The sequence below is a fragment of the Labeo rohita genome, chromosome 1, assembly GCF_022985175.1.
Source record: "Labeo rohita strain BAU-BD-2019 chromosome 1, IGBB_LRoh.1.0, whole genome shotgun sequence".
Classification (NCBI taxonomy): domain Eukaryota; kingdom Metazoa; phylum Chordata; class Actinopteri; order Cypriniformes; family Cyprinidae; genus Labeo; species Labeo rohita.
The window spans coordinates 5,028,677-5,055,795 of NC_066869.1; the positions used below are offsets into that span (position 1 = coordinate 5,028,677).

At 35.3% G+C, this 27,119-nt stretch overlaps 2 protein-coding genes and 1 pseudogene across 6 annotated transcripts in view; all 3 read left to right on the forward strand.

Moving 5' to 3' along the window:
• The window catches only part of LOC127164158 (microfibril-associated glycoprotein 4-like), a 39,019-nt gene extending 18,610 nt beyond the window's left edge, over nucleotides 1-20,409 (forward strand). Inside the window, exons 1-6 of one of the 4 annotated variants that reach the window (XM_051107935.1) lie at nucleotides 1,652-1,706; nucleotides 1,811-1,852; nucleotides 1,964-2,176; nucleotides 2,257-2,353; nucleotides 18,746-18,913; nucleotides 19,964-20,409. In XM_051107935.1, the coding sequence (XP_050963892.1) occupies nucleotides 1,964-2,176; nucleotides 2,257-2,353; nucleotides 18,746-18,913; nucleotides 19,964-20,223 (738 nt within the window). In that variant the 5' untranslated portion in view covers nucleotides 1,652-1,706; nucleotides 1,811-1,852 and the 3' untranslated portion in view covers nucleotides 20,224-20,409. Of the gene's footprint in view, nucleotides 1-1,651; nucleotides 1,707-1,810; nucleotides 1,853-1,963; nucleotides 2,177-2,256; nucleotides 2,354-18,034; nucleotides 18,139-18,268; nucleotides 18,482-18,561; nucleotides 18,659-18,745; nucleotides 18,914-19,963 lie in introns of those variants that run through there. The other 3 variants (XM_051107941.1, XM_051107925.1, XM_051107948.1) reach the window with 3 other exon arrangements.
• On the forward strand, nucleotides 1,667-25,320 carry LOC127164229 (microfibril-associated glycoprotein 4-like). Of its 2 annotated transcripts, XM_051108051.1 has the most exons (6): nucleotides 1,667-1,706; nucleotides 1,811-1,852; nucleotides 23,469-23,681; nucleotides 23,762-23,858; nucleotides 23,946-24,113; nucleotides 24,968-25,320. In XM_051108051.1, exons 3-6 carry the CDS (start codon nucleotides 23,469-23,471, stop codon nucleotides 25,219-25,221), a joined length of 732 nt encoding a protein of 243 aa, XP_050964008.1. In that variant the 5' UTR covers nucleotides 1,667-1,706; nucleotides 1,811-1,852; the 3' UTR covers nucleotides 25,222-25,320. The 2 variants fall into 2 exon arrangements, with proteins under 2 accessions (XP_050964008.1, XP_050963999.1); XM_051108042.1 differs by lacking the exons at nucleotides 1,667-1,706; nucleotides 1,811-1,852 and adding an exon at nucleotides 23,314-23,355.
• On the forward strand, nucleotides 13,212-15,132 carry LOC127164177 (microfibril-associated glycoprotein 4-like; annotated as a pseudogene).
• Nucleotides 25,321-27,119: the final 1,799 nt, after the last annotated feature.

Sequence of the window (27,119 nt, forward strand, 5' to 3'; positions counted from 1 at the left end):
TTGACTAGACTGTTTTAAAACATCCACTTTGTCCTTCTTTAACCATTCTTTGGATGAACTTCTTGTGCGCTTGGGGTCGCCGTCTCGCTGCATGGCCATTGACATTGACTGCATGGACATTTTCCTTTAAAATCTGCTGATAAAATTCAGAATTCATCGTTTCATCAATGATGGCAAGCCGTCCTGGCCCAGATGCACACTGTAAAAAAATTACAGTAAAAAAACCACAGCTGTTGTTGCCGGAATTTTAAAGCAAAACAAAAAAATGGTCCAGTGTTTGGTTTTACATTTAAATACCATAATTCCATTAACTGATGTAATATCAATGTAGTAATCTATTGAAGTACTGTTTTGTACCTTTGTAATACACTGATAATCACCAAAGACAGGTGGTAATGAGAAAGTCACAGGATGCGCTAAAGCCCATCACAAACAGCTTTTAAACACTAATATATGTAGAATGTACACAGTGTCATTCACACAAACACTAAACACCATCATGGTAACACACATGCAACTGAAATAATGCAATAAACATTCATTTAACAACATTAGATGTAACATACAACCCTAATGTACAAAACTGATAAGAAAAACTAAGAAGAAACAGCGTTATTTAAAAAAAAAACAAAAAAAAAAAACATCAAATTTGAAATGTAATGCAGGGAATTTTGGAGATGTCAATTTACGGTTATTCACCGTAAATTATACATTATTTTTCCACTTCCAACAATGGTAGACTACCGTAAAATTCAATCCAATAAATCCAATACGGTTTTTCACTATATACAGTAAGGGAACTTACCGTTAACCATTTAACAGTTTTTTATTCTAGCATTTTTACAGTCTTTTGCAGTTAAATTCACTGTCACTTTTTACAAAACAGACCCAGAATTCAAATATTTTTCTGTTAATCTGCATTTACATTACATAATGACGCATATATTTTGACAAATTATATTTTTCTTCCATTCGAAGATGAATCCCGCATTTATGTAAGGGATGAGAGATTTATGTCACTCCTGAAACTTCTCTGCTTGTACAGCGTATGTGACTGTTAGCATCACGACCAAACTAAACTTCTATTCACATTCAGAAAGGATTATATTTAGCCTAGAAAGTACACAGATGTCCTTCTTTTATAATCACTAAAAAGGTGTCACTTACTTCAGTCCATTGCAATCTCACAAAGTTCCTTTACAATCAATGAACCCCTTTTTTTAAAAAAAAAAACATTAAAAATTAAGTATGTGGCTCCCCCTTAAAGCTCCTGTCTTTTTCTCTTTTTCCATCTCTCTAACACTGTTCTGCTCACTCTTTTTTGCTTTTAAAATAAAAGAGTGATTTCAGTTTATGTTGCAGGCTCATTTGTTGCCAATAAATAATTCATAATAATATTGATGATAGTAAATAATCAAATGAAACTGAGCTTGTTTTTGAAGATTCGGTTGCATATTTGTCTCACAAGAGTTGAACCAAGAGATGAGTGTTTGTGTCTAATGTTTGTGAAACATCAATATTTCAACATTGTGCAGTGCAAGAATGATTCAGACAACAGGTGTTAAAAAACAGAACTGAATCGAGGGTTTCGCAATATGAACATATTCATATATGTATATAAATAAGAGCCTGATAATTGGAGTAACCTGATCTGACAGATAGTTAACAGTTTTTCTGTCACGTTGAACAACATCACAACACAAACGGTGAGTTTCTGTTTAATTCTCCATCGTTTACCTCACAAAACATTCAGACATTTATACAACATTCAGATAATCATTCAGCAAAATTGTTTTGTACTTTTTTCAAGATTCTTCAAGAAAAGGCAAGATTGCAGTAAGAGAAGATAGCAGTAAGTTCAGGTTTTCCTTTGTTTTGATCACTTGTAGAGTTTTTCCTTCTAATTTCATGTGATTTGATCTTTATAAATGAGGATGATGATCAGTCGTGTTTCTCTCTGTAGATGATGGTGTTTGTCACGGCTCTGCTCTCTGTTTTCATGGGGTTTACTGTGTCTGTTTCTGATGGATTCAAACCATTCGACTGTTCTGACGTCTATAAATCAGGACAAACAGTCAGTGGGATTTACTCCATCAATCCAGCAGGTGATTTTCCTGTCTGGGTTTACTGTGAGATGATCTCAGATGGGAAAGATGAAGATAAAGGACAATGGACGGTAAGAATGTGACTCTAGATCATTAAACTCACATCAGAACATTGATCATGAATCATATATTGTATATAAACCCATCACAGGTGATTCAGAGGAGAATGGATGGCAGTGTGAATTTCTATCGGCCGTGGAATCAGTACAAGAGAGGATTTGGGAATGTGGAGGGTGAATACTGGCTGGGTAAGATCTCACAGCGTGTGTCCGTTTGTGTGGATGTTCATGTCCAGTGTTTGCTTGAACGTGTTCTTCATGTGTGTGTGTGATCAGGACTGGAGAACATGTACCAGCTGACACGCAACAGGAAGTACATCCTGAGAGTGGATCTGGAGGACTTTGAAAAAGGAAAGGTTTTGCTCTGTACTCGTCCTTCTCTGTGGGTTCTGAAGCTGATGGGTATAAACTACAAGTTTCAGGATTCAGGGATGGAGGAGCAGGTAGGACACTTTCATTTATTCTCATGAAGATACATTGATAAAATCACACTTGAACAAATGTTTACTTGCTCACAGACATTCAAATCTTTTTTGTAATTCCACTGAAACATATTCTTCATGTAAATAAGGATGCATCGATGTACTGGCTCAAACTTTACTAATTTTATTTTTTAATCACGGCAAAATAAATAAATTATACCACCGGCCTGATGAAAGAGCTGGAGTCTGTGATGTATAGTAACAAAGTACAAACACTTCGGGGTTTCATTTTATTTTGATGGTCCCTTTAACACATTCTGTTGACTATAAGTAACATTGCATCTATCTATCTATCTATCTATCTATCTATCTATATATATATATATATATGTGTGTGTGTGTGTGTGAAGAGTTCAGATGCAAAACCAGCTAAAAGCCATCTCTTTCAAAAATGAGATAATGATACTGAGTGAATGCTCTCAACACATATTACACGTCCATCAAATACTTTTTCTTCAAACTCGCTAAAATACCAGCCTCAGCCCGATCAGAAGTGCCAGTATTTACATAGAAACCTATACATCTGAGCCTGATAAAAATGCATTTTTTAAAGAAAGACGTCGGATGGATTTAGCTGGTTTTGCATCTGAACAAAAAATATATATTTATATATATTTATATATATATATATATATAAATATCACATGTACTTGACATGTACTTGCAAAAGTTACTTATAGTCAGTAGTATGTCTGTTGGGAGACCATTACAATAAAGAGTTTTCAGATATTAAGCAGACAGTCTATTATACTCTAATGAGAGTTAGTTGACATATGGGTGCAATGTTACTTATTGTCAACAGAATGTTCAAAAGGGACCATCAAAATGAAGTGTTACCTACTTCGGTACTGTAGGCCTACATAAGTGCAGTCTTTCAGTATCGGCTATCGGTATCATAAATATGTTGTAAAAAAGTCGACTTATTTATTATGATCATTAATAAGATCTTAACATCAGTGATACTCTTCTTCTCTGCAGGCGACTCTTTGTCTTACCATAATGGACAGAAGTTCACCACCTTTGACAAGGACCAAGACCTCCATGAAAAGAATTGTGCCAAAATTTATCTTGGGGCATTTTGGTACAATGCCTGTCACACTACAAACCCCAACGGTGTGTATTTGTGGGGAGAAGATCCCACCATTTTTGCCATTGGAGATGTTTGGTACAGCTGGAAGAAGAATTTTGCTGTCGCTATGAAATCCATCAGCATGAAGATCAAACCTGTGCCCTAAAACATTAGTTTTTCAGGAGCAAACATCTGATGTTGTTTTCACTAAATTACAAATGTGAAGGTTTAAGGTTTTATTTTCCTCAGTGTAAGCGAATCAACCATTATCTGCTTTTGGTCTTTTGATTTACTGTTATATAAATGAACTTCCAATAAACTCCTGCATTGAAAGCATTATGTCGTAATGGACATTGTGTCAGATGTGGTCAGATCTCAACAGAAATCAATCGTTTTATGAACAATAAGTCATTACATAAGTGAAACAAATGTTTAAATAAAGGAGATAAAGTTGTAAACAAGTTAAATAAATGAGACAAATCAGTAAATGAGTGAAATAAATGACATTAAATCATTACATAAGTGAAATGAGTTAGATGAGTCTAATTTATTGCCTTGTTCACTCTCATGTTCTCAACTGCAAATCCTGTTAATCCTATTCCACTTTTTTTTGTCATGTCCTTTCTCACCGTTTCATATTTATAAAATGTTCACAAAATCCAGTCGGATGTTTCCCAATAATATGAAGTGTGTTATTTAATTCACTGGGTCCTGATTCTTGGTCCTACTTTAATAATTATTCAGTAATTCTTTCGCATCTTCCCTTCTGATCTTGAAAGCCTGACATCTGTGCCTATAATTTCTTTCTTCAAAGCTTGTTTGGCTATTTTGTCTATCTTTTAGGATCCACATGAATACAACCTTATTGCCGCATTGTTGAGTGGAAAATCATTATTTCATAAATCATCTCCTGATGATTTCTAGTCTGATTTGAGACTCCACAAAACAGAGACGGAGCCACAAGAGATTAGAACTTTGTTTGGTTTATTTTGCTCAGTTCATTCTAATAAGACTATCAAGCACACGGCACACGACTCAACATGTTATTCGCCTTCTCTACTCACTGAGCCGTCGACAACAAATCAGTCTGTCCAATGATTGACGTTCACTCATCTGATCACCAGTTTGTTTCCTTCACTTCCAGGACGCGTGAGCGCATGCGGCAGTCTCATCGCTCGACTGTTATTATAATAATGAATTTACATCATAATTGTTGCATTTTTTCATGTGATGTACATTTATTACATCATACGTCTGTAAAATATTGTACAAAGAGCATAAACTTTATGCGTTTTAAAGGTACGGTCACATTTACAGTTGCTTGGTGAAATTTTGCTGGCAAAATTTAGTCATTTTGATAAGAATCTGTGTGAATTCACCACGCTACCATACACTGTAAAAACCAACAGTTTACCTTACTTAGATATAATTAGTAAGCTTAACTACTTAGTTGTTATACTTACTAGGTTTCATTAAGTTACAGCTACTTTCAAGGCAAATAAAACAATTTACTTGCTGTTTTGAGTGACACTTAAACTATTCAAGTAACCACAAAGGAACCAATAACATTAATACACCAGTGAGAGGCAGCAGTGCACTAATATGTTGCTGATGTGCAACATAACAATAAAAGAAGAAGAAGAAAAAAAAGAGTTTTTGAGGTGGGGCCATTTTTAGCCTTAGTCGTTTCCCGAAGTCATCTTAAATGTTAGATTGTCAAAACGACTGAAAAATGTGAGAGAACATCACATAAGCTGACTTCATAAATTGATGTTAATTTTCTTTAAAAATATTTTTTTGTTTGATCTCACCATTATAGTGGTTAGTGATCCCTTTGGTTTGGCACTTGGAACTTCATTAAAACGTTTATAATTCTTTTTCTATCAATGCATTATGTAATTTCTTTTTTGAAATTACAATTTATTGATTCCAAAGAAAGAGAAGTAATAAATAGATTGCTTTAGAAAGGTGATCAAACTTTTACTTACATAGTTAGTTAGTGCACTTTGCATGGTGATTAATAATCCTTTACAATTTTATTGCTTTTCATAAATACCTTGTGAAACTTTTAATTGGGTTAATATAATCCTGTAATATTTAATAAATCAACCACACCTGAGTCACACACAGAATTCAACATTCAGCGCACTAACCACAACAATGGTAACAATTCAGTAATTTATTTATTTTTATTAAATGTAACAATAACCATTTTTGTCTGCTCTTTTTGTTGTGCTACTGCTGACATAAAACAGCAAATAAAAGAAATGACAACAGTAAAACAATGTAATTGCATAATTTATTCATGCCCCAATGCATTCTGGGAATCAGTGATTCTGAGTTACTCAGATCACAGATTCAATTAAGTTAACAAAACTTAAATGGCTTAAGTAAATTGAACTCAAAATAAGTAAGGAATACTTTTAATGTATTAGTAGATAAGACTTAAATTACACTTAATACAGTTAAGTAAAGATTACTTAATTGAATTAAGGCAATGAGTTTGCACAATTTAATTAAGTAAACTTAAATTACTTTTTCAGTGTACACGTCACAGCACAATTCTGACTTTTTTCTCAAGATTGCTTGATGTAAAGCCACGAATGTTTTCAAGTTGTTGGATATAAACTCGCAATTCTGTGACAAAAAGTCAGAATTACAGGTTTATCCATCTTATTGTTCAACGTGGAAATAAGCTGTTTTCTGTGAATGTGTGGGGATTTACGGTTCATTAGCCGATGTAAGGAAATAATAATAAGAAAAAAGTGAGGTTAATGGTTAAACTGTTTGTGCTACAAAATGTTTAGAATTAAGTAAATACAGTAAGAAACACTGGTTTGCAATATCAAGTAAGCAATATTCCACCCACGGCGCCGCCGTTTTGTTTTCACAAGTGACAGCCATGTAGCAGTTCTAACAACACCTTGGGAAAAGTTCGAGCAAAGCATGATAACTGTTCTGTTGCTGGTGGCACAGATTCGGGATTCGGCTTTTGCTTTCTACGGTCGTCATTCATTGTGTGCGTTTTTGTATTAAAGCCCTACGTGGGACTTCTGCTGAATTTCGGGCCATTTAATCGTATTTTTAATCTCTTTTGAATGAGCGACTATTCACTTTCAATTTCGTGATCACACACACTCTGTATAAAGAGAGCACTTCTTACAAGATCAGATATGAGCACAATATCTGCTGAGCAGCAAATCCTCCAACATGATTTGTCAGTCATCTCTCCTTACTCTTGTCTTGATCCATGATCAGTTAAATCTGATTCCAGCAGCTTGTGTTGGATGCAGGGTTGCCAAATCCACATATTTTGCATGGAATTGGGCTGATTTGAAACTGTTGCGACGGTTGATTTTCTCCCGTGGGTTAAATGTTTGAAATATTGCATGAGTTACATTTGACTGAAATTACATTTTGGACTCTACCTGTGATAAAACTGTGCAAGCTGTTAAGTTTTGTGATGGCCACTGATTTTTATAGCTGTGTTTATGATCAATCTTCACAAGGGTGACTGTAAGATACACATTTTAGGTATGGAAATGAATATGGGATATAGTTATTGCGCTACTTTGGGGGCTTTTTAACCCCCCTCAACAAGAAGGGAAAAGCATGACAAAGACTGTGCAGTTTACCGCCCCCTAGAGGAAGATACTGCACTTGTTTTGACCAAAAATGACATTCAGAAGTTTACATATATTCATTTTAGAATGCACGCAGTTTGATATGTAAACTCTGAGTGGTGTGTCTCCTTAGTGGCTCATAGGTGAACATTTAAATGTTCATTTTATTCACAAAACTATAACACAACACATGGTATTGAAATGTCAATGAATACATCAATGTAAAGTAAATACACTATTCTATCTTAACTTCAAAGAATGTGTCTTATTACTGGTTTCTAGAAGAACATTTTGGTGGTGGTTTTAGTCACAGAACTATAATAGAACACATATTATTGAAAATAAAATGAATGAAGTAGTTTAAAAATAAATACAATCTTCTATCTCAGCTTCAAAGGCTGTGTCTTGTCACTGATTTAAAAAAGAACATTTTGCAGTAGTTTTCATTGTCAAAAGAGATGCAGAAGTCACGCTATTGACTTTAAAGAATTGCTTACAAAACGTTCCAAAGGGTCTCCGCTATTACTGCCCCCTAGAGGAGAGTTTGACATTCATACTATTTAAAAAACTCATTTAAAATGCGTAGAGTTTTCTATCTCAGCTGCAAAGGCTGTGTCTTCTTACTTAGGCCTAAAAGAGCATTTCCACACAAGTTCCCCTGTCATATGTAAATCAGGATACATGCTATTGATAACATATTTTATATTATATTATATTATTATTTATATATTAATATTATTTTGTCTTGTGGACTATATGTAAACATCTTTGATGCAAAATATCTTACTCAGGACAGTTCTAAAAAAATAATATGCATTCTGTGTGATCCCTCTTATTTTGGTAAAATTATAAACTAAGAGTTCAGATGCAAAACCAGCTCCATCTCTTATTTTGGTAAAATTATCAAAATTAAGAGCTAAAATTCCATGCCCAATCAGAAGTTTTTAAAGAAACCCATACATCTGAGCCTGATAAAAAAGACGTCAGATGGATTTAGCTGGTTTTGCATCTGAACTTCAAATATTTTGCAGATTCTGCAAGGGTTATGTAAACTTTTGACCACAACTGTGTATCTTCATAGAACTGTAAATCAGAATAGAGGTCAATTTGTACTCTTTTGTCCTACACTCTCAAAAAGGACGTGTTAATTATTAACATTTTTTGTGTTATGGCCATTTTAGCATATTTTGTGTGATTTTAAGTTGAGCATGTGTAAACAGGAAGAGAGAGAGAGAGAAATAACACAGTGTGTCCAATACAATACAGCAGGGGTGCTCAACCCTGTTCCTGGAGATCTACCTTCCTGCAGAATTCAGCTCCAACCCTACACAAAGACACCTGAACCAACTAATTAGGATCTGAAGGAGCACTTGATAATTACAGACAGGTGTGTCTGATATGGGTTGGAGCTAAACTCTGCAGGAAGGTAGATCTCCAGGAACAGGGTTGGGCACCCCTGCAATACAGTATGTGTTAACTATCATCCAAACACATAGCTGTCTACGTCACTCCGCGAGCTGCTAATCAAATTTTTTTTTTTTTTTTTTTTTTTTTTTGTAAATCGGTGGGTGACGTGGATGCACTCGTGTCAGGTATATGGATTTTGATTGCGCTGGACCATTTGAAGGACGAATGTTTTTTTTTTAGTAATCATTGACATTCACTCAAAATGGGCAGAAGTTGATGGATTCGGCAATGGCATCCAAGACGATTCAGGTTTTGCGTGGTCTTTTTAGTATCCTGGAAACTAGCGACAACGGCCCGCAATTTACTTCGGAGGAGTTTGGATGTTCTCTGAAAACAAATGTGTGCTCTGCACCATTCCATCCAGCCACCAACAGTCTGGCTGAGACTTTTAAATATTCACTAAAAGCATCCAAAGGATCAACACCATTGCAACAGAGATTAGACTCTTTCTTGCTACAGTACAGGAATACACCATATAGCACAACAAAAGAAACACCTGCTATGTTATTCTTGCATTGCAGATTGAGGACACGGCTGGACCTACTGAAACCAAGTGTGAAACTGACTGTGGAGCAGGCATAAAAAAGTTCAATGTTCTTACCGTGCCCTCCATGCAAAAGACAGAGACTTTGGTGCTGGCGATTCAGTGCTGCTCAGAGATTATCGATAAAGGGAGAGAAGTGGAAAACTGCTACTGTCTCTTCTCATTCAGTACCAGTGTCGTAGGCGGTTCACATAGACAGTGCACAAAACTGAAAAAGACATGCAGATCAAATGTTAGACTGTCATCCTGACATCACAAAAACCATAGATGTCTTTAACATCTAATGACACTGTAGCTAATGCTGTAGACCAGCAGGTAACTGAGCTTGTTGAACCAGCTATTGCTCTTTGCCTGATTTAAGAAGGGAGGAGATGTAACGTATTTGAGTTGATGTTATAATACCTGACGGCCGCTAGAGGGCTCCTGTGCTGCATGTTGTTCTTGTTGCAGTGCGCTGAGTAAAGCAGGATTAAAAAACAGCGTATTCATGTCTTCGGTTCTTTATGCGCATGCCCTGAAACGAAACACAAATAATACGTTATTATAGAATATTGATGCAGCAAACATAAACACAAAATGTGTTGCCCTTAACTAGACACACAAGATATAACACAGGTTGTGTTGTTTAACACGCAAGTTTTTTTTTTTTTTTTTTTTTTTTTAAACACACTAATGTGTCATAAATCACACAATTTGTGTCATAGATGTACTATTCATATAGTGCGCCTTTAAGAAAAGCACATCTATGACACAAATTGTGTGATTTATGACACATTAATGTGTTACATATTTTAAGAATATAAACCTGTGTTAAGAAGAATAACACACTGGTTGAGTTCAGATTGACACAAAATGCGTTGTCCTTAACTGGATATAACACAGGATGTGTTGCTCATCGCTGCTGAAGCCTTTATGCATTGCAACATATCAAGTAGGATTAAAACAAATAAACTGCGATGTGTGTTAAGTTCTACGTTCTAAGGCTTTTCAGTTTCCACAAGTTGATATGATTCTTTAGGGTCTTAATGAAAAGTCTATAATATACTTATTTAAAAATTCTCAATGGTTTTGTAGAACAACACCCTTTTTACCTTGTCAAAATCAGCTCTGCAAAAATCATCTCATTCTAAGGGGTTGTTTCTTTAAATGCAAATGAGCTCTGCTCACCCCGCCCCTCTCTTCTCTCTGTGGAGTGACGATCTTGTTTACTGTAGCCGCGTTTAGCCGCTAAACTTCCTAACTACCACATTACAAGGAAAGGCGATCGCAAAGATTCATAAAAAAAACGCTTATACTCACTTCTACTGTAAGTGAAGCTGGATCATGAATGATTCGCGTGAACATAGACGGATATATGTAGATCGGGAGGCGCATTCCCTTAAAAAAACAAACGTAATCCACTGCATCTTCAGCGGCTCAGATGTCAGGAGTAAATGACGACCACTATGTTCATTATTACATCCAGCAACACAACACCGCAATCACTCAATCGGAGATATTCTTGTCTAACTTACATCCCTGCTCCGGCATCAAAACATGGAAAGTTACTGGACTGTTACAGGTGATCTGAGGTAAAACGCTCATGTCAATCAACTATGGTGGGAGTGTCCTCTGTGGGTGTGACGCCACAACGACAGGCATCTGAGAACGGCTCGATTTGAAAAAGGGGATATTATTTTTACAGATTAATTAAAAACCACTGCATGGATTTTTATCATTATAGGGTAGATTTGTACATACACTGCCAGCACACATTAATGTTCAAACAGCATGAAAAAGTGAAGTCTGCATCCGATGACCCCTTTAAGACATTTTTTATACTGCTGAACTCATCCACTAAGAATGTATTGACGTTTTCACGGCTGAATATCTGTCCAACATCCAACGTCAAACGTCTAACCAACTTTATATTGGTACAGTGTGCCATTTCTTTCCCAGAAATGTGAGATATCTCAACAATATTAAACATGAACAGATCTCCTCCTATATTCATTTTGTGAAAAAACACAGAACAACTTAATTTTAAAACCTGTTGGTAAAGATCGTGTCCCACTTAGACCTACGCAGTTTCTTAAGTTGTTGTTAAAGATGAATAAAACTGATATGAAATATGTAACAATTGCAGCTCTTGAATTTTACAGTATAATTCTCAAATATTGGAATAAAACAAAACATATAAAGTATTATATACTATAACTTACAGTAAAGTGCAAGAGTGACTCAAATGCAGGTGCTCTTACTGATAAAGACTCCGCTGAAGATGTTATAGACTTCTCAGCTGACACACAACAGGAAGTACATGCTCGAAGAAACTTTAAAGGAACACAGTAAAACCCCCAGTGTTCATATAATACTCTCTCAGATAGTTAAAAAAGTCAGACTGAAGCAGTGTTAAAGTTAATGAGATAATTAGTAGATTAATTGGGTGATGATTGAGCATTAATGAAGAACACCTGCTGTTAACAAACTGAATCCCTAAAAGACACAAGAACAGAAAAAAGAGACGAGACGAGCAGAAATACAAGAACTACAAATGACTTCAGCCACAGCCTTAGATGAAATCAACTGAAGATAAAATAAGACATTACATCTCTCAAGATCTCAGTAGAGGATGATTAAACAACTCCACAAACAGCATCACCAGTTTCACTCATTGCTAACCAGATTGACTTTAGATGCTTTAGTTTGCAGCTGGGCTTCTGACCCTTGACTTTAAAATGTTAATCAAGACGAAAATTAAAATATATGCATTCATTTGAACAATTCTCATTTGCTACTTAAATCTACTTTACAACATTTAAAAAAAACACAAAATATTAGATCAAGCAAGCACAGAATCAATTTTGTGCTGCTGTCCACGACTGCATCAAGGATCGGACAAATTTGCATGTGCATCTTGAAAAGCAAACGTCTTGGAAAGTGTTACACCACATTTTTTGTGCCATATGGTGGTTTAGAGGAAAACAATATGGAAGGCACCTTAAGCCCCTAAAGTAACTGACATTTTCCATTTGACTGATTTTCCATTTAATATCAATGCCAAGCCTTGTAAATATACTGTATATATTATCAGATTTTAATATTTATTTCAATCATGACAATGAACAGCCAATGGGCAATATACTGTTTGACAATAGGTTACTAAAGATCAAATAAAATATTAAGATGGCATTTACTATAAAGTGTTCAGAAGAAAATCACATGATGCTGGTCATGTGTTTTGTTTTTTATTTTTTATTTTTTTGAAAAATTATACCAAAAGTATTTCGTTTTAAACAACATTTATTGAAAATGTAAACAAACATGTTACTGGCCATCCATCTCTACATGATCCAGATCAATCCATGGACTTATTTTGCTTTATGAAGTTAGACAACAAATGAGATGGAAAGTTTGCGATTGTGCAGAACAAAAATCAGCGTTTAACCATGAGGGATTTCAGACTCATTTGAGTGGAATGACCAATCAGAGGTGTTCAAGGATCAGCACATGTATCTGTGATTGGCTACATTGCTCAACGCTACAAAGACACATTGTAAACAGAAACCTTTGATGTGTGTTTCCCAAATGAGTATTGCAACGAATGAGGGAGAGTTCGCAGCCCTGCAAAGATGGCAAGGGAAGTTTGTGAAACATTAGTATTTCAACATTGTGCAGTGCAAGAATGACTCAGGCAACAGTTGTTCTTACTGATAACTGTAGGGCGTTGTATGTATATATATATAAAAAAACAGATAGTACAATAGAAGTGTATTTGTGCCACAAATTGAGAGTTTTGCAATATGAACATGTATATAGTTTATACAGTAACACAAAGGAGGAGCCTGATGATCGTTACGACATCACAACACAAACTGTGAGTTTCTGTTAAATTCTCCATCGTTTACCTCACAAAACATTCAGACATTTATACAACGTTCAGATAATCATTCAACAAAATTGTTGTTTACTTTCTTCAAGATTCTTCAAGCAAAGGCAAGATTGCAGTAAGAGAAGATGGCAGTAAGTTCAGGTTTTCCTTTGTTTTTTTCTAATTTCGTGTGATTTGATCTTTATAAATGAGGATGATGATCAGTCGTGTTTCTCTCTGTAGATGACGGTGTTTGTCACGGCTCTGCTCTCGGTTTTCATGGGGTTTACTGTGTCTGTTTCTGATGGATTCAAACCGGTCGACTGTTCTGACGTCTATAAATCAGGACAAACAGTCAGTGGGATTTACTCCATCTATCCAGCAGGTGATTTTCCTGTCTGGGTTTACTGTCAGATGATCTCAGATGGGAAAGAGGAAGACAAAGGACAATGGACGGTAAGAATGTGACTCTAGATCATTAAACACACATCAGAACATTGATTATGAATCATATATTGTATATAAACCCATCACAGGTGATTCAGAGGAGAATGGACGGCAGTGTGAATTTCTATCGGCCGTGGAATCAGTACAAGAGAGGATTTGGGAATGTGGAGGGTGAATACTGGCTGGGTAAGATCTCCCAGCGTGTGTCCGTTTGTGTGGGTGTTCATGTCCAGTGTTTGCTTGAACGTGTTCTTCATGTGTGTGTGTGATCAGGGCTGGAGAACATGTACCAGCTGACACGCAACAGGAACTACATGCTGAGAGTGGATCTGGAGGACTTTGAAGGAAGGAAAGGTTTTGCTCTGTACTCGTCCTTCTCTGTGGGTCCTGAAGCTGATGGGTATAAACTACAAGTTTCAGGATTCACTGATGGAGGAGCTGGTAGGACACTTTCATTTCTACTCATGAAGATACATTGATAAAATCACATAATCAATCATAAAATCACACAAATGTTTACTTGCTCACAGACTTTCAAATCTTTTTTGTAATTCCACTGAAACATATTCTTCATGTACATGAGGATGCATCGATGTACTGGCTCCAATTTGACAAATTCTATTTTTTTAATCATAAACAAAATAAATAAATTATACCACCAGCCTGATAGAAGAGCTGGAGTCTGTGGTGTTTACCAGTGATGTATAGTAACAAAGTACAAATACTTACAGTAGGCCTACATAAGTGCAGTCTTTTGGTATCAGCTATCAGTATCATAAATATGTTGTGAAAAAGTCGACTTATTTATTATGATCATAAATAAGATGTTAACGTCATCAGTGATGTTCTTCTTCTCTGCAGGCGACTCTTTGTCTTACCATAATGGACAGAAGTTCAGCACCTTTGACAATAGGATCAAGACCTCTATAAAAAGAACTGTGCCAAAGAGTTTCTCGGGGCATTTTGGTACAATAGATGTCACTACGCAAACCCCAACGCTGTGTATTTGTGGGGAGAAGATACCACCCGTTCCGGCATTGGAAATGTTTGGTACTACTGGAAGAACAATTGGAGTGTCGGTATGAAATTGTTCAGCATGAAGATCAAACCTGTGCCCTAAAACATTAGTTTTTCAGGAGCAAACATCTGATGTTGTTTTCACTAAATTACAAATGTGAAGGTTTAAGGTTTTATTTTCCTCAGTGTAAGCAAATCAACCATTATCTGCTTTTGGTCTTTTGATTTACTGTTATATAAATGAACTTCCAATAAACTCCTGCATTGAAAGCATTACGTCGTAATGGACATTGTGTCAGATGTGGTCAGATCTCAACAGAAATCAATCGTTTTATGAACAATAAGTCATTACATAAGTGAAACAAATGTTTAAATAAAGGAGATAAAGTTGTAAACAAGTTAAATAAATGAGACAAATCAGTAAATGAGTGAAATAAATGACATTAAATCATTACATAAGTGAAATCAACCTGATGTTGTTCATTCCTATGGAATTCCAGTATGTTCTCAACTCCATGTCCTGTTAATACAGTTCCATTTCTCTTGTCATGTCCTTTCTCTCCATTTCATATTTCCTGCAAATAATAAGTAAATACTCTACGGTCTCTGGTATATTTGACAATGTTCACAAAATCCAGTTGGATGTTTCCCTATAATATGATGTGCTGTTTAATTCATTGGGCCATTTTTATTGTTGGTCCTATACTTGATGATTATTTAGTAATTAATTTCCATCTTCCCTTCTGATCTTGAGAGTCTGACATCTTATTTCAAAGCTTGTTTGGCTATTTTGTCTACCTTTTCATTTCCCAAATGCATGAATACAACCCCATTGGCTTTATTGTTGAGTGGAAAATCATTATTTCATAAATCATCTCCTGATGATTTCTAGTCTGATTTGAGACTCCACAAAACAGAGACGGAGCCACAACAGATCAGAACTTGGTTTAGTTTATTTTGCTCAATTCATTCTTATTCTAATAGGACTATCACGATGTCGAATGACTCAACATGTTATTCGCCTTCTCTACTCACTGAGCCGTCGACAACAAATCTGTCTATCCAAGGATTGACATTCACTCATAACATATTGTACAAAGAGCAGAAACGTTAATGGTTTTTAAAGGTACAATCACATTTACAGTTACCCAGTGAAATTTTGGGGGCAAAATCTAGTAATTTCAATAAGAATCTGTGTGAATTCACCACGCTACCATTCTTGGCCACATGTCACAGCACGATTTCTGCTATTTTTCTCAGGATTGCTTCATGTAAACCCACAATTGTGAGCTATAAAGTCAGAATTGCCTGAGAGAAACTTGCAATTTCAAATTATGGGAAGTTGTCGGATATAAACTCTAATAATAAATAATAAAACTAACTGGCAAAGGGAACATTCATTTTACAAATTGCTGCCCATATGGCAATTATTATTTTTTTTAATCTATAGGTTGTTTTGTGATGTTCAGAGCTGATCTGTTTTTTTTGTCACCATTTTTGAGATTCATACGTTGATTCTTAATGTCTGTATGTGCCTCAAATATCCTGCCGGGATATCCTGTACATGTCAGCTTTACAAAATTTTTCAAAACATTAAATAATTACAGACCACACTATGAAACAGCAACTACATGATCACATCTTCTTCCAATGAGAGTTTCTGCTGTTTTTTTGCCATGACAAATGTTGGATAAAACTTATCATGAAAACTCAAGTCAATAACCCAACTAAAGCAAACACTGACCTCCATTATGGTAATGTCAAGCTTTATTATTTTCAATAAAAAAATCTATATCTAAACCTGTTAATTCTCAAAAAGAACTTTTGTATGAAAGAAATCAGGTTAATCTGGTCAGTAATGTGTGAAGCTGGTATTTGTGAAGTTGCTGACAGTAATTTAACATTTTTTTTTTTTTTATTATTATTTTTTTTTACAGTGTATACAAAAATGGCCAAAAATATATTAGTAGAAAATATATCTATGTAAATACATTTTTAAATATGTTTTAACAAAAATATTTTGCCCATTTTCTGTATATTCTGAAATATATTTAAATATATATTTAAAAATATATTTTTTTGCTGTACGAGCATGCCCACTCTTGCAGGAAAAATATGTGGATATCTGAGAAAAGTATGTGGATAGGCAAATCTGAGAAAAAAGTCAGAATGAATGAAAAGTTGTAACTTTTTTTTTTTTTTTTAGTTTTTATTCAGTACAATGGGCTTCCATTGACCTTGTTGTGAACATTGCTACACACTGACAACAGAAAACTGACTTTTTGGCAGCCGCTGAGGGAAACTGTAGTAAATGGCGTTTCAAACCTAGAAATGTGAGATATCTCAACAGAATATTAAGTATGAACAACTTATTTTCAACATTTACTCTCCACATCGATGCATGAAGTTAAAAAATGTGTCCATTCTCAAATATTGGAATAAAACAAAAAGTATAAATTGTTAGTCCAGCAGCCTACTAATTTACACTGAAGTTCAAGAGTGACTCAAATGCAGGTGCTCTTACTGATAAAGATTCCGTTGAAGATGTGAGTGACTCAACAATGTTACAGAGTTCTCTGCTCACACACAACAGGAAAGGATGGTGACCCATACTCTGAATTTGTGCTCTGCATTAGGGCTGCACACTAAATCGCAACAATATCACAATCAATATTAAGAAAAGCTGCGATATTCATGTGTGCTTCAGTGCATTCATGTGTGTCAGCTGCCCCCAGGAAGAACATGAACTTCCTGCCCAACAGAAAGAACATGCTTGAAGGTTTCGCTCTGTACACGTCTTTCTCTGTGGGTCCTAAAGCTGATGGGTGTAAACTAAAAGTTTCAGGATTCAAAGATGGAGCAGCTGGAAGGACACTTTTATTTATACATGGTGAAATTTCACTTGATAAAATCACACTTGAATAAACATGTACTTTCAAACGTTTTTGTAATATCACTCCAATATTTGTCCTGTGAATAAAATGTTATTGTCCTCAATGATGCTCTTCCTTTCCGCAGGCGACTCTTTGTCCTACCATAGTAGATAAAAGTTCATCACTGTAAACAAAGACTTCTTTGAAAAAAACTTGGTACACAGCTGACTGTCACTATAGGTGTGTATATATGGGTTTGGAAAACCTGGAAAAAATTTCTCTGCCAGTCTGAAAATCTAGCATAAAAGCAAAGGCACAGATGAGCGGTCAGTGGTTTTTAATCTCAGACTGTGACATGATATCATAATGGTTTTCTCCATTAGTGGAAACAGACTCATTGTTGACATTGCCAAACAGTCAAATGGACCAATGGATGATTTTCTTGCATGCATGGTTGACATTTCAACATTATTGCACAATACAAGAATGAGTTAAAATGATAGGTTTATGCTGAAAAAACTGTAAATGGTCTAAATAAAGAACTCAGTGACTGAAGATCCAGTGATCTGAACATCTCGGCCTCAGTCTTCATGACACAAACGGTGAGTTACTCTTTTATTCTTCAGCATTTACTGAACACATTATGAATGTGTGTGTATTATTCTTCATGTTGGTTTAACTTCAGTGTGTTTTGATCACAAATGAGGAACATGATCAGTCTTTTCTCTCTAGATGACGGTGTTTGTCGTGGCTCTGCTCTCTGTTTTCATGGGGTTTACTGTGTCTGTTTCTGATGGATTCAAACCCTTCGACTGTTCTGACGTCTATAAATCAGGACAAACAGTCAGTGGGATTTACTCCATCTATCCAGCAGGTGATTCTCCTGTCTGGGTTTACTGTCAGATGATCTCAGATGGGAAAGATGAAGACAAAGGACAATGGACGGTAAGAATGTGACTCTAGATCATTAAACACACATCAGAACATTGATTATGAATCATGTATTGTATATAAACCCATCACAGGTGATTCAGAGGAGAATGGACGGCAGTGTGAATTTCTATCGGCCGTGGAATCAGTACAAGAGAGGATTTGGGAATGTGGAGAGTGAATACTGGCTGGGTAAGATCTCACAGCATGTGTCCGTTTGTGTGGGTGTTCATGTCCAGTGTTTGCTTGAACGTGTTCTTCATGTGTGTGTGTGATCAGGGCTGGAGAACATGTACCAGCTGACACGTAAGAACAAGTACATGCTGAGAGTGGATCTGGAGGACTTTGATGGAAGGAAAGGTTTTGCTCTGTACTCGTCCTTCTCTGTGGGTCCTGAAGCTGACGGGTATAAACTACAAGTTTCAGGATTCAGGGATGGAGGAGCTGGTAGGACACTTTCATTTATACTCATGAAAACCCAGCTAACAATTTTTTGTTCTACGAATGTTCTGAGAACATTATGTTCTGATAATGTTTTCAGCAGCTAGTTTTATTTTAGTTCCCAGAATATTCTCCTAGAAAGTAGGATCACATTCTCTAAAAACATTCTACAAATGTTTATTGATAACATTATCCTCTAACATTCTAACAAAGATTCAGTCGGGAGGCTTCCCATTGGACATTGGATGTGGACTCAGATGTTGCTCAGATGTCAAATTTTAGTGGAAAGTAAAAACTCAGCTTTGTTTGATGAAGCTCCAACTTCATTAAATAACTCAGCTACAGCTTCACTTACTATAAACCAGATTAACTTTATTTCTGTCATGCATTTACAAAAGGTCTTACTGAGATTAACAGAGCTTTAGATGTTGATGTCACTGTTATGGTGATAAGCGTTTGCTTTAGTTGGGTAATTTGACTTGTCTTTCAGATGTTTTTCTCTAGTTGCTGTAATTATAGTAAAAACAGCAAGAAAAAATGTCATCATGTTAGTAATATGTTGATAGTTCAGATATCATCATGTAGTTATCTGTTTTCATTCAGTCTAATCTGTGGTGTTAGTTTCTTATTATAGCACTGCAATGTTTCTAGCAGAATTTTAGCTGGGATCCTTGTAATGCTTTCTTAATGTGGTTGAGATAATGTTCTTCTTTAGTTATCATGAAACATTGGGTCATGTTTTAGTAAGAATATTGCATAATCTGTTACCTCAAAAACATTCCCAAAACTTCCTTAACGTGATACAATTGTTTACATTTAACATTATAGGAATGTTATTTGAAACTAAAAAAGATCCTTAAAACATCCTTAAAACATTACATTCAAATGTTTTCTGTAATGATAAAGTTCTGCGAACGTTCCCTGCCAGCTGGGAAAGCAATTGATATACTCACACTTCAATAAATGTGCACTTTCAGATGTCTTCATAATATCACTCCAATATTCTTCATGTAAATAAGATTGCATTGTCCTCAGTGATGTTCTTCCTCTCTGCAGGCGACGCTTTGTCTTCCCATGATGGACAGAAGTTCACCACCTTTGACAAGGATCAAGACCCCTATGAAAAAAACTGTGCTAAAATGTTTCTCGGGGCATTTTGGTACACAGCAGGCTGTCACTATACAAACCCCAACGGTGTGTATTTATGGGGAGACGACAACACCCATCACGCCATTGGAGATGTTTGGTACTACTGGAAGAACAATTTCTCTACCGGTCTGAAATTCATCAGTATGAAGATCAGACGTGTGTCTTAGAAACATTAATGCTTTCAAGTACAAGTGTTGCTTTCACTATATTACAAATGTGAAGGTTTAAGGTTTCACTTTCCTCAGTGTAAGTAAATCAGTGTTTATCTTAGCTTTTGGCCTTGTGATCTACTATTACATAAATGATGCAAATCTTCAAATAAATGTGTGCATTCAAAGCATTTGTGCATTACGTCAAATGTCTTTATGTCTTCATCTTTTAGGCCTACACTCTTAAAAGTACAGGCAGCAAAATAGGGGTTTTTACGGTAATGCAATAGAAGTATTATTTTTGGTTCCTCAAAGAACCCTTTAGTAATCAGTTCTTTAAAAAAATCATTTTATTCTTAATGTGAAGAACATTTTCATTATTGAAAGAACCTTTTTCACTAAAAAGAGCTTTTTGTGCAATGAAAAGTTTTTTCACTCATTTTCACTCATTACACAAACTGTGAGGTAAACTGTTTATTTACATTTGGATGTTTATTATAGCAAAAGCTGCAAAAGAAAATGTCCTCAGATGAAGTTAATAACATGTTGATAGCTCAGATATCATCATGTAGTTATCCGTTTTCATTCAGTCTAATCTATGTCGTTAGTTTTTTATTATAGGAATGCAATGCTTCTACAGACTGAAATCCAGCAGAATTTTAATCAGATCATTTCAAAGATTTTTTAAAAAAACAATAACAACACATTAATTTGTTTTTCACACAAACATCAAGAGTCAGTGTATGAATCTCAACAATGGTGACATGCTTCATGCTGTGATGTATTCTGGGTGCATCATACAAAACTCATCCAGGGTTCCCAGAATGCATTGCGGCATGAAGCATGTCACCAATGTTGAGATTCATACGCTGATTCTTGGTGTCTAAGCATTCAGTTATTTCAAGCGGTGTGTGAACAATGTGCTTTGGAAATTATATCTAATCTGATTAAAACACCACTGGATCTTCTGCTGTAGTGCATTTCTACAGTCACTAATATGAAAAAGATCAAACTCTAGATGAAATAAAAGTCTTAAAATACAGGCTGAGTGTCATTAATTAAACAAGTATATGTTCAGTTTAAATATCAGCCTCTTACATGTATGCTTGTCCTAAACAGTTAGTAAATATGTCTATATACAGCCTTTTTATTAACAGAGAATAATCATGGTTGATAGTAAGACATGCAAACATACAAGAAAACCAAACCGGACGCAAGAAAAACACCTGCTTCTTGCCCAACTGGTTAATGAAAAAAAGGCTATTATCAAAGGAAAACTTGGAGTTGGGATAACCTCCAGAAACCAAAGGTGATCCTGTTTTAAAAGCTCATAATCGTCAAACGTTTCTAAAATATTTGCGTTCTGAGGCAAATTTGCCTGGCAAAGGCCATTTTAGGATAGTTTGTGGCTTGGTCTCAGTGACTTAGTAGTCCTCTTCACTACTCGTAACGTTTCACAGATTTAGGTGCTTTTAGCGCTAAAACGCTTTTTGAAATACTTTTAGAGCATAAATTTAAGAGTCCTAAATTTAGGACTGACACACCCATTATTTTTAAGATTTTCTCCTAAATCGGCAAGTTATGAGCTACTTTTAGCCTTAAGATGTTTTGTGAATACAGACCAGGACAAACAGCCCGTGGGATTTACTTCATCTATCCAGCAGATGACGTTGCTGTCTGTAAGTGAAATAAACAAATTAACAATTTTTTGTCAGATAAATCATTACATAAGTGAAATACATTAGATAAACCTAATTTCTTGCCACACTGCTGCAAGTGAGTTTTAAAGGTACAGTCGCATTTAAAGTTTCTCAAAAAAAAAAAAAAATCAAGTAATTTAAATCAAGTAATTAAGAATCTGTGTGAATTTGCCATGCTGACAGAAATCTGCGGGGTTTGAAAGAGACTTCTACAGAAGCCCATTTCCACCATCAAATAAAAAATGAAAAAAGTCATTTTTAATTCAGTAGCAGTAACCCGTAGACTTTGGTGTAATACATTGCTACTCTGTTGACAAAAGAAAATGTAGAAAACAACTTAATTTTAACATTCACTCTCCTAATACAATCAGCAGATGACGTTGCTGTCTGGGTTTGCTGTGAGAGGATCTCAGATGGTAACGATGAAGACAAAGGAGGATGGACGGTACAAATGTGACTTTTTTTAAATAATCAAGCATGCATAGATAACATATAATAAATGCTTTAAGCCTTTAAAATGAAAATTACTATAAACCATCACAGGTGATTCAGAGCAGAATGGACAGCAGCCACGTAATTTGCTTTGCATGGAGTCAGAAAACTAGGAAAAAGATAAGGAAAACCACATTTACTCCAGGAACACAAGTACAGTCTATCCATTACTGAAAACGAATTAATACTAAACTTACTAAACATCATCAAACTGAGTGATGAATGCCCTAAAGTTTGTGAAACATTAGTATTTCAACATTGTGCAGTGGAAGAGTGACTCAAACGACAGATGTTACAGTTACTCTTACTGATAACCTTTTGATCTTTTGGTGGATGTGGTGATTCTGGTCACTTTTTAATCTAAAGACTTTTTTGCAGATAATGGCATTTTCCACAATACATGCATGTTTCGTGAAGTTACGAGCAAAAATGCTACATGAAAGCTACCTTAGATTTTTTTTGCTAAGCTACATGTCGAGTTTAGGCTCTTTTTAATCAGGTGAATCTGCTTTAAATAATGGTGTGTACTTTATTCTACGACATGAGCATGTTTTTTTGCTTTTTGAAACATTAGTATTTCAACATTGTGCAGTGGAAGAGTGACTCAAACAACAGATGTTACAGTTACTCTTACTGATAACCTTTAGGCCATTTTATATAGAACAACAGATAGTACATTATAACTTGATCTGTGCCAGGAATCAAGGGTTTTGCAATATAATATTTTTTAATAATCTAAACAGTAACACAGAGGAGGAGCCACATCTGACAGATATTAAGATGTTTTTAAACACATTAAACAACATCAGAACAGAAATGGTGAGTTACTGTTTTATTTTCCATCATTTACCTTTATTTATACAGCATTCAGATATTCATTCAGCAAAATTATTTTTTTGTAATTACTTTCTTCAAGATTCTTCAAGCAAAGGCAAGATTGCAGTAAGAGAAGATAGCAGTAAGTTCAGGTTTTCCTTTGTTTTGATCACACTTGTAGAGTTTTTCCTTCTAATTTCATGTGATTTGATCTTTATAAATGAGGATGATGATCAGTCGTGTTTCTCTCTGTAGATGATGGTGTTTGTCGCGGCTCTGCTCTCTGTTTTCATGGGGTTTACTGTGTCTGTTTCTGATGGATTCAAACCATTCGACTGTTCTGACGTCTATAAATCAGGACAAACAGTCAGTGGGATTTACTCCATCTATCCAGCAGGTGATTTTCCTGTCTGGGTTTACTGTCAGATGATCTCAGATGGGAAAGAGGAAAATAAAGGACAATGGACGGTAAGAATGTGACTCTAGATCATTAAACACACATCAGAACATTGATTATGAATCATATATTGTATATAAACCCATCACAGGTGATTCAGAGGAGAATGGACGGCAGTGTGAATTTCTATCGGCCGTGGAATCAGTACAAGAGAGGATTTGGGAATGTGGAGGGTGAATACTGGCTGGGTAAGATCTCCCAGCGTGTGTCCGTTTGTGTGGATGTTCATGTCCAGTGTTTGCTTGAACGTGTTCTTCATGTGTGTGTGTGATCAGGACTGGAGAACATGTACCAGCTGACACGTAAGAACAAGTACATGCTGAGAGTGGATCTGGAGGACTTTGATGGCAATAAAGCTTTCGCTCTGTACTCGTCCTTCTCTGTGGGTCCTGAAGCTGATGGGTATCGACTCCATGTTTCAAGATTTACTGATGGAGGAGCTGGTAGGTGTCACAGCTTTGTTCTGTTTTTTTTTTTTTTTTTTTTTTTCAGTCTTCTTGTTGAGCAAGTTTTTCAGTCTGTTTAATTATCATTCTGTTCACCTGGTGCCTTATTAATGAACTCATTTGTTTCTTCCCTGTTTCGTTCAGTTCTTTGTCTCGTGTTGTCTGTATTGTGGTTGTGATACTTGCCTGCTTTGTTTGGACCTACCTGTGACCATTATTAGAGACTATTTTAGAAGTTGATCTGTTTCATTGTCCTCATCTCTACAGCCAATTATGACATTAGGACACTTTCATTCATACTCATAAACACTAACACTTACTTATAAGAAACAGTTACTTCTTAAAAGAACCAGTCTCAGCTTTCAAATTCTGTCCATTCTGGCACAAAAATTCAAACAGTAAATGCCATTTTGACAGTCTTGAATTTGGCGTTACAGATTGCTTCAAGCAGCAGCATGGAGTGCCAGTCATTTCTTTGGATTTAATACATGTTATAAAGCAAAATAAACACAACTGAACATAAGAGGTTATGTTGAAAGATATAGTACAACTTACACAAATTATTGCAATGTCATGCAATCACTCGTTGGTTTAGACAGCTTGTGATCAATGTCACTTAACGTTGCACCTCATATATCTGAAAATAAACAGCAGTTGAATATAGTAGTTTGCACTCTGTTGTTAATTTTAACCTCTAATATTACAGTAATGTACCAAATTAGAGGGTTAGTTTCGGCAGGATTAGTATCGACAGAGAAATTTAGTATTATAAATGCTAAATGTGTCATAAACAAGTGAATAAGTTGTAAATAAGATCTTCATGTCCTCAAGGATGCTCTTCCTCTCTGCAGGCGACTCTTTGTCATTCCACGATGGACAGAAGTTCACCACCTTCGACAAGGACCAAGATTCCTATGAAAGTAACTGTGCCAGACAGTATCTCGGGGCATTTTGGTACAACAACTGTCATGGTACAAATCCTAACGGTGTGTATTTATGGGGAAAAGATCCAACCATTTTTGCCATCGGAAATGTTTGGCAAACTTGGAAAGGGTTTAGTGTCAGTATGAAATCCATCTGCATGAAGATCAAACGTGTGTCGTAGAAACATTAGTGTTTTCAGGAACCAATGTCTGATATTGTTTTTGCTATTTGACAAATGTCAGGGTTTAAGGTTTTACTTTCCTCACTGTAAGGACACCTTTGTTTTTGGTCTTTTGATTTACTATTATATCAAAAACGTAACTGAATAAACTCCTTCATTGAAAGCATTATGTCTGTGTGTTTTGTAACGTTATGTCAGATGTGATCTCATCAGAAATCAGTTATTTTCTGTAAGTGAAACGAATGCTTAAATAAAGTGGATAAATCATTAAATAAGTGAAATAAACAAATTAACATTTTTTTTGTCAGATAAATCATTACATAAGTGAAACACATTAGATAAACCTAATTTCTTGCCACGCTGCTGCAAGTGAGTTTTAAAGGTAAAGTCGCATTTAAAGTTTCTCAAAAAATAAATAAATAAATAAATAAATAAATAAATAAATAAATAAAAAATAAAATCAAGTAATTTCAGTAAGAATCTGTGTGAATTTGCCATGCTGACAGAAATCTGCAGGGTTTGAAAGTGACTTCTATGGAAGCCCATTTCCACCATCAAATAAAAAAATGAAAAAAAGTAATCGTGTTTTTTCTTTCTTTCTTTTTTTTTTTTTTTTTTTTTAAATTCAGTAGCAGAAACCGGTTGACTTTGGTGTAATACATTGCTACTCTATTGACAAAAGAAAATGTAGAAAACAACTTAATTTTAACATTCACTCTCCTAATACAATCTGTTTCAAAGCATGCAATTGAAAAAGTTTGTCCCACTTACTTTTCTTTATAATTTGTTGTTAAAGATGAATATAACAGTATAAATTCTCCATTCTCTAATATTTGATTGAAATATTAAGTATATTTTAAAAAATATCAATTGTTAGTCAAATACTAATTTCCTTTCATGAGAAAAAAAACAAAAACAAAAAAAACTGTTGGATTTTTAGTCTTTTTTTTTTTTTAGGCAAGACCAACTCAAACTAAAAGTGGTATTCAATGATTTCATTAAAGTAGCAAAGGTATTTATTATTGTGGCATTTACAAAGCCACTGAGTTGTTAACCATGTAACTTATCACCAGTTAGTATTTCAACATTGTGCAGGGCAAGAGTGACTCAAATGCAGATGCTCTTACTGATAACAGCTCAGCTGAAGATGCGAGTGACTCATCGATTGTGTAGACTTTTCTATGCTCATTGAACCCAAATTAAATGATCGATCTGCAGAGGTGCATTGATGCTCTGAAACATAATGATATGCTTGTCTCTTGCTGTTCTTTCTCTATCATGTCAAAATAAAAACAAAAAGCTTGTAAATAAATAAACAGCAGTGGAAACAGGCAAATTCAGCTTGTGCCAAGAATCAAGAGTCTTGCAATAGGAATTTCCCCTTTAACAGAGGAGGAGCCTGAGAATCAGACAAATGTATAAAGAGTGTTTGTGTCAGACTGAACAACACAAACAGTGTTACTGCTTTATTCATTTCCCTCACAGAACACTATGACATTTGTGAAACAGAGTCATTTAGATAAAAACATGACCACACAACAATAATCTGATTTTTAGGTTTGCTTCCTTCAAGATTTAAAAAGAAAATACAAGTAAATCTCTGCTTTGATCAGCTGAGAAAAGTTTGAGAAGATGGCAATCACAGCTATAGTGACTCTTTTTACTTTTATTGTAATGTCATTGTGATTTGATCATTATAAATGAGGATGGTGATCATGTCTCTCTCTCTTTGTTGTATTTGTTTCTGATGGATTCAAACCATTCGACTGTTCTGACGTCTATAAATCAGGTCCGTTTGTGTGGATGTTCATGTCCAGTGTTTGCTTGAATGTGTTTTTAAACTAAAACAGTCAAATGCACATATTGCGCAAAACAATCGAATGGACCAATGGATGCTT

Coding starts and splice junctions, on each gene's coding strand:
- LOC127164229 (XM_051108051.1), top strand. CDS start 23,469: ATGATGGTGTTTGTCGCGGCTCTGCTCTCTGTTTTCATGGGGTTTACT. Junction 23,859..23,945: donor GGAGGGTGAATACTGGCTGG/GTAAGATCTCCC, acceptor GTGTGTGATCAG/GACTGGAGAACATGTACCAG. Junction 24,114..24,967: donor ATTTACTGATGGAGGAGCTG/GTAGGTGTCACA, acceptor TCCTCTCTGCAG/GCGACTCTTTGTCATTCCAC.